At 35.6% G+C, this 7,448-nt stretch overlaps 1 protein-coding gene across 1 annotated transcript; it reads right to left on the bottom strand.

Annotated features, from left to right (window-relative positions):
* LOC113778837 (MADS-box protein SVP) lies at positions 1–3,700 on the bottom strand. The gene is made up of 8 exons (XM_027324339.1): positions 3,145–3,700; positions 1,619–1,697; positions 1,325–1,389; positions 1,143–1,242; positions 994–1,035; positions 823–864; positions 550–707; positions 1–332 (listed from the first exon to the last, which is right to left on the bottom strand). Exons 1-8 carry the CDS (start codon positions 3,324–3,326, stop codon positions 302–304), a joined length of 699 nt encoding a protein of 232 aa, XP_027180140.1. The 5' UTR covers positions 3,327–3,700; the 3' UTR covers positions 1–301.
* Positions 3,701–7,448: the final 3,748 nt, after the last annotated feature.

Raw genomic sequence — 7,448 nt, 5'->3', positions numbered from 1 at the left:
TAGCACAGAATAGCCATGGCAGAGGCCTCAATTTATTAAATGCAATAGCTATTAAAGTTATTGAATAGTAGCAGTAGGGATGAATGAGAAAGTCTCGAAATACTGGTTAGCAACGTATCCCATTTTTACTGTCAATGATACTTATGGTTTCATCATCTGCAGTCTCATCAACTCCCTCCCTCTCTTTAAATATGCTTGGTTTTGAATCAAGAATCTCAAGTTGCTGGTTAGCTTTTACATCTTATTTCATGCAATGTGACCACCAACAACACATTTGCCCGTTTTGGTGTTACATACTACTTTACTTTTCCAATCGACCTGAGTATGGCAGCCTGCAAAAAACAAATTCCAAGAATTTGGACTGAGAAGGTTAGGAAAGATATCTGTTGCTGTTATCATTTAATCATTGATCTGCATGAATCTGTGATGCAAATAAAGTCATTCTGAATCCCCCCTCAAAAAAAAAAAGACTAATATGACAGTAACATGTCCCCGAATCCTTTTTAAGATATTTGTGTTGTCAATAGCTTGTAGGAATCATGGACTTACCCCAATTTGAGAGAGGTATCAGAACTTTCATAGTCTTGTGGACCGCCAGTAGAGCTGCAGACGTTAGTAACCGATTCAGATGATTGGCCTTCCTCGTACAGAACGTTCTCTGAATCATCTGCTGCCATTTGCCCGCTTCCATTGGATACCCCCATCACCTTCAGGCAAACAATCGAAGCTGCCATAATGGGCGTGCACCAGAGAAACAAACGAGGTAATGGGGTAGGAAGAAATCCACAAGATAAGATCCCAGAGGTCCATGGCTGTACTTACCTGTTGCTTCAAACGCTCATTCTCTTCCATTAGTTGCATTCCCTGTACGAATGATAGTTTCACTTTTAAGGGCAATTTAAGAAGCAGAGACACCAAATATGGGAGTAAAGGAAATGTACCAAAAGCAAATGCTGGTCAAAGCTAATAGTGGAAGCACAAAAATTTTCTCACCTTTCGCTGAAGGTGATTAATTTCCTTCATTATCTTTTCGCCCTGAACAAATGAACAAAATTCTGTAAGGCATATGTTTCCAACCTAAGAAATGAAGGATCAAAATTATAATACCTTCGACATTAATGCATATGGAAAGAAGTTGGAACCTTTTTCTCTATCACACGGTTCAATCCAGCTTCAAGCGACCTCTCTAATTGCTGCAGATCATCAACAGTCAATCCTTGGAGCTCCTCTCCTCTCATTTGCCTGAATTGGCAATGTTAAATTTTCATAGATGCCAGTGAACATCAAAAAGAGAAAACATAGTTGAACACATAGAAGAACAGACCTCAGTTGATGGCTTTTCTCAGCAACTTCCTTGCTTAATCGAGAGCAATTGCTATTCTCCACCAGCTGCATCAAATAAGATTTCCGTTCCTTTACAAATCAAATCTATGCGAAAAGGAACCAAATTGCCAAGTGTAGTATCAACCCTTCAAAAGAACCATTTTAGACTGATCTACAAGGACTTTTCACATAAACAGCGAGGATCATTCATGTTAATCATACAGAACTTCTAACGGTGCAGAATCATCGTGGAATGACAAATACAGCATCCGCTGCTTGGCCACTTGAAACTCACCTGCAGCTCAAGCGATGGCTGCTCCATTTTTTCAAGATTCTTCGAGTGTAAGTTGTGCCTTTCGAGTATTTCCTTCATACTATAAACCACATCTAATTCAGAATCAACCAATGGAAAAGTTGCAAATTGATTGTAGATGAATCAGTTAAAACGTAGGTGCATGAAACCAGCAAAAACAGCTAGTGACATTTGCCTTCGTGCTTGATAGACACTAAAGCATACCACTGCTCATAAATGTACATCTGCAGAAATGTGTTTATTTGAAACAGTAGTTTATCCGTAGAAATTGATCTTCAACAACGAGTTCAATTGATTCCCCAAAATCACTTGGTTTCAAATGTGTTCGATAAGAAGTACTAGCATATCACATGTGAAAACTCCCAACTATTTTTGAAGACATTATACACAGAAAAAAGGAATTATTCCTAACTATTTTTGAAGAAAAGAAAATTAAAAGTTTAACGAGACAACAAACATTATACTAGATTAGCTGATAGGAAATTTTTGTCTTATTGTTTAATCAATTATACCTACTTTCCTTCCCGAGTTAGTGTCCAATAATTTAGCATCCAACAATTCACATCTATCAGATCTAGCATCCTTATAGAGAGCTGAACTCCCTCGTTACATTGCAATGAACAACAATCAAATAAAAAACAAACGTACTTGAAACCATTTTGAAGTAAAAAACGTACCTGACAATCAAATAAAAAAGACATTTTGAAGTAATTTTTCCCTTATCTTTAAAGTTGGCAGAAACCATCCTTATCTTTTTGGGGCACGAGCGATAATTATCAGAATTCTGCAAATTTGTCATCTCTAGCGTCATGTAACGCAGACATCGGTCCAATTATTGCCTAATCTTCCTCAGTTGGATCAGTATATAAAAGCAAAAAAGGGAAAAAAAAAAGGAATAATTTAATATATTTATTTTCTTCCATAACCAATATTTAACTAAGCAAATGTCTTCAGTGTCTCTCTGTCTTATTTTCTCTCCACATCTTCTAACAAAAACAACAATAATATATCAACGACACAAAAAAAGTAAAGTAGCTTTTTTCTCGTTACACACCATCATCTGCACTTAGAGAATCAAAACAGATACAACAATATTTTCATGAAACGAGCCAAAAAGCAATCTTGATTCTTGCTATAGCATAAAAGTGAAAAACGTAAAGAACTAGATATGCAGAAAATAACCTAGACAATGAGAAAACCTGAAATGACCATGCTGGCACTTGGCACCATAAGATCAAAAGCCCATGTTAGCTGAAACCAGTAACCACGGATTCACTAGAGGAATGATTCCCCAACAAAATTTATCAATCATTATAACCCTTTCAGAATACCAACATCAATATAAATAGTACTATATGTTCTTTTCCTCACTCTCTCCAATGAATGCTCCACCACCTTCTACATTTCTTTAACACAAAATTCAACAAGAGCCTAGATATGCTAACTAAACTATTCGTGACCAGAAATACATACAGGAGCTAGCTGACGGAGATTAAGCGATCAATTACCTGGAGCTGGAATACTCAAAAAGCTTGCCAGTGGAGGAGAAGAGGATGAGAGCAACATCAGCATCGCAGAGAACTGAAAGTTCTTCAGCTTTCTTGAAAAGTCCTCTTCTTCTCTTTGAGAAAGTCACCTGCCTGGCCGTTGCGTTATCGATTTTCCTGATCTGAATCTTCTCTCTAGCCATGGTAGAAAAGGATATTATGGGATCAGAAAGTCACCAAGAGTCAAGGTATCCAAAACCCCTCGAGCAATCCAGGAATAAACCAGCATACAATGCAAAGTTTAAAAAGGACAAGAAGGGTTTCTAAAAATAGAGGGATAGAAGTAAAGGTGGAGGAGACAAGGTTAGAAAATAAATGGCGGCATTTTGCCAAATTTAGGGGGGGAATAAGGGAACAAACCCTAATGAGAGAGAAAAAGGAAAAACAGACACTTGTTCATGCGGCCATTGTTATTGGTTTAGTTTTAGATCCAGAGAGAAGCAGCAGGCAGAGAGAGAAAATGAGTAGAAAGAAGACTTGTCTGAGAAAGACCCACCAATCAGGTTTTAGAGTAAAAGGATAGACAAATGTTTTTGGATTGGTTGAAAAAGAATTTATTGCTGCCTTGATTGTCTTGGTTGGTTGATTTGGACTTCGGATTTGTACATTTGTCTGTGTCTGTCATTCACTATTACTGTGTGTAATTGTTTTGGGTTGGATTTGGTGACACGAGTGATTAAGTGTTAGTGCAAGTAGTACTGGACTACTGGCACTAGTCCCCACCTATTTGAGCAACTAAGAGGGACTGTTGGAAAATACGCAACCAATAAGAGGTGCAGAGATGGAGCAGTTGCTCCCTTTTGTACAATGCTGTATAGGCCCAAAATTAATTAATACTAAAGCTAGGACATTTTGACAAAAAAAAAAAAAAAAAAAGAGGTGCAGAGAAGGAGAGAGAATAAAAGACACAGACAGAGACATGAGTGGTTTGTTTGTGAAAAGAAAAGAAAAGAAAGGGGCTTTGGAATTCAAGGGAGGAAAACCAAAAGAGATACACTGAGAGCTATTTAAGGTGAAACAAGTTTCCTCTCCTTTGGCTCTTCTTTTGCTACAGTTGCCCAAAAGTGTTAAATCAAAGGGAATTTAGGTCCCGAGGGATTTGCAGCTTATGAAAAAGGCCAAATTATGTTGGCTTCCCCTAAATTTATGGTGATTATGAAGACCTCCTCGCAGTTTTTGAAATTTGATTGAATTTTCTTTGAACTTTTATTTAGTTATATATGATATTTTTTTCCAATCAATGATGATCTTAGCTTTGACAGGAGTATTTGTCAAGTAATACATGTACATTCTTGGACCACCCACACTACATTAGCTAGACTATTCTAGTGCATGGATATTGCAGCATGATTATAGAGTCTCAATAGGTAACCAGTCAAATACTAGTATTTGTGCCACTTATATACCAAATAGAGGGGGAGCAAAAATATATATTACTTTCATGAATAGGAATTCAATCTTATACTTAGATAGTACGAAAAAAATATTAAGTAACTGAAAAATGTTACCAGAAGGCTACTCTAACAACCTCTAGAAGCTATCTGTTGATTATGATAAACGTTAGTGAAGGTTAGTGTTATTTGTAAGTATAATAATTGAGCAAAGAGAGGAGTACAAAAATTAAAAAAAAAAATGTACAAGGATTAAGGACAAGAAGTATATTAATTTGTTCATTATCTTCATCTTCTACAGTTCTACTCCCTTTTAGTTCAGATAATATCACATGTCGAACAAACTTGGGGTAAAGTTTGGAGTGCCTTGGCTTGTCGCCGAACACCCCTCAAACTGCTGCATTTACCATTTACTCAACATTTTGGTAAAATCACTGCAACCCTAAATGAGTACTTAGCATGCTAAAGAACCACTCAAATCCAAGCAACTGCACTTATTTATCATTTTCAAATGTTGATATACACGTATAAGTAGATCAAACGCAATGTAATTATTAATGAACCAGGTATGTTTCAAAATCAAGAAAGTTGATTTCACCCCTCATGTATCAGTATGAATACAGGACATGAATATTTACTGATTAATAATTACATTTCTTTGAATGTGTCATTACCAGCTACACTATCTTAGTACATACTCCAAGTGGCTGTGTTTTGCCCTATGTGCTTCTTTTTACAAAGCAAAGCATTTATTTTCGCACTTAAATGCAATTAAATGACGTGAGAAACTGTTAAATATACTCTTTTACTTTTGAAACTGATGTAACTTAATGCCATATATACCCTTTTTTTGGGAAAAATCATTCAAATGTCCCACATATTTTGTTAAATGAAAATTTTAATTTTTTATTTTTAAAATGGTAACTTGATGTCTTTTATAAAAACAAGTCAGTAAAGTTTGGTCCAAATGTAGATTTTGACCACTTTGACTCCAAGTCCATAACGTGACTCATAGATAGTTACTTTTTAAGAGACGAAAAAAATTAGATCCCATTTGTAATTAATCAGTTGACCCGATTCATATTCATTTTTGTTTCTAACAAAGTATGATTTGATCTGAACCTTATTCTTTTTCTTAAAAAGGTAGGATATGATCCAATTCACATTCATTTTTGTTATTAAAAAAGTGGCATGTAATCTTTTTGTGCATAAAAAATGATTACATACGAGTTACGTGATGATTTCGGGTTAAAAAGTAATTGAAAACTTAAGTTAGAATCAAATTTTATTAACTTAAATTTGTAACTAACACAAATTTAATATCTTAAAAGTAAAAGATGAAAAAATTCAATTCTTAAAAAATGACGAACGTTTTGAACTATTTTATCTTTTTTTTTTTCAATTTTATACCCTCATTAAATCAAATCAACGTGTACTTTTTAAAGGGGGCAGAAAGCTTAAAAGGACAATAAATGAAGAGTCCATCACAACCAAGTGGCACGCTTATTCAAGCCCTGTACTTAGCACTAATTGCTAAATTAATGCAAGTTGTCCAAGATTCAAGCCAGAGAGAAAGGAATAGGGAAATGGACAAATGGAATCCCTAGCTTGGGGAGTTTTCTCCGGTGGTTATTATCCGGTCAGCATGAGGGCTCATTAATCAACTGCACGTTGCCTGCTCAACCTTTGATTACGATCAACATAGTACAGTACCCTAAATAGTTGAATTTTAGTGGACAAGTTGAAGTACTTAGTACGGATTAATCCCAGTTGAGCATGATGTACAGTAGATCTGACTCAGCTTTAGTCACGTCTTCTTCTCAGTTCTCAGTCCTTCTTTCTCAGGCTTTTATGACTTCAACAATTCACGTCTTCAAACTCGCTCATCACCATTGCATTGGAATTCCCGGTTTTCTGCTTGATTTGTTAATGTCATATGACACATTTCGCCCGCTAGTCCCTGAAAGGTCTAAAACCCTCACTTCATTATAGAGCCAGCAAAACATGTGGAATGGTTTGGATTTGTGCACTTTTTTCCCCCTCCAGTTATGATTAATTTGAGAAAGTAAATTGTATGTATAAATTCAGCTGGATTAAGGCCTTACCCTTGTTTTTCTACACAAAATGAACTCCGTAATTCAGTAGTATTAAATATTAATATCATAATTTCAGCGAATAAAGCTGTATCAAATGAAGAGTTTGTGATGGACCTTTTATGCATGGTGTTCTTAGGTTAATGCAAAATCCTGATTTGTTTGGTTTTAATACTAAACTTTTTATTTGTTTATTTTTGAGTCAGAAGGAGACAGAAGATTAACAAACATGAAACATTTAAGTCATATTTGGATTGCATTTTTTCCTAAAAAATTTTTAGATTTTCTGTGAATATATTTTTCAATCATTATTTTTTTTAATCTCAAATCGTTACAGTATATTTTTTACAAGAACTGCAGAAAGCCAAACAGGCTCTCAATTTGGGCTATCCAATCTCGGCCTATGGCCTAATACCAAACGACTGCCTGGCCGTGTGTGTTTGGACCAGGAAATGTTGCTGAACCCTAGCCATAGTCCATAATGGGAAAATGTCAACAAGTAAGCCCAGATAAACTTCGGCCTTCAAGCTCAAAGTAAAATGTGACAATGGATTCATTCACCGTCTTCAAAACCACAATAATTTCCATCACGCCCTTTTTTTGCCCCTAAAAAGCATAACTTTCTCTTTTCCCCTATTACCAAAAACTACCTATAATGCCGGATTTGCCATGAGCAGTCATATATTACATTACATGCTTTCTAAGCGTTGTTTATTGAGATAATGAATGCTTGCGCAACCATATAGAGTCATGATCAATTCAACATGCATGCATTGTTTAT

Source organism: Coffea eugenioides, chromosome 7 (genome assembly GCF_003713205.1).
Source record: "Coffea eugenioides isolate CCC68of chromosome 7, Ceug_1.0, whole genome shotgun sequence".
NCBI classification, from domain to species: Eukaryota; Viridiplantae; Streptophyta; class Magnoliopsida; order Gentianales; family Rubiaceae; genus Coffea; species Coffea eugenioides.
The sequence above is the reverse complement of the archived record's forward strand: the minus strand, read 5'-3'. Positions and strand labels throughout refer to the sequence as shown.

What these genes read in the sequence shown, in the direction of transcription:
- LOC113778837 (XM_027324339.1), bottom strand. Translation starts at nt 3,326, where the DNA reads ATGGCTAGAGAGAAGATTCAGATCAGGAAAATCGATAACGCAACGGCC. An exon ending in AGCCATCGCTTGAGCTGCAG is followed by an intron (nt 1,390 to 1,618) that starts GTGAGTTTCAAG and finishes TATTTGATGCAG; the next exon opens with CTGGTGGAGAATAGCAATTG. An exon ending in ACCGTGTGATAGAGAAAAAG is followed by an intron (nt 1,036 to 1,142) that starts GTTCCAACTTCT and finishes TCATTTGTTCAG; the next exon opens with GGCGAAAAGATAATGAAGGA.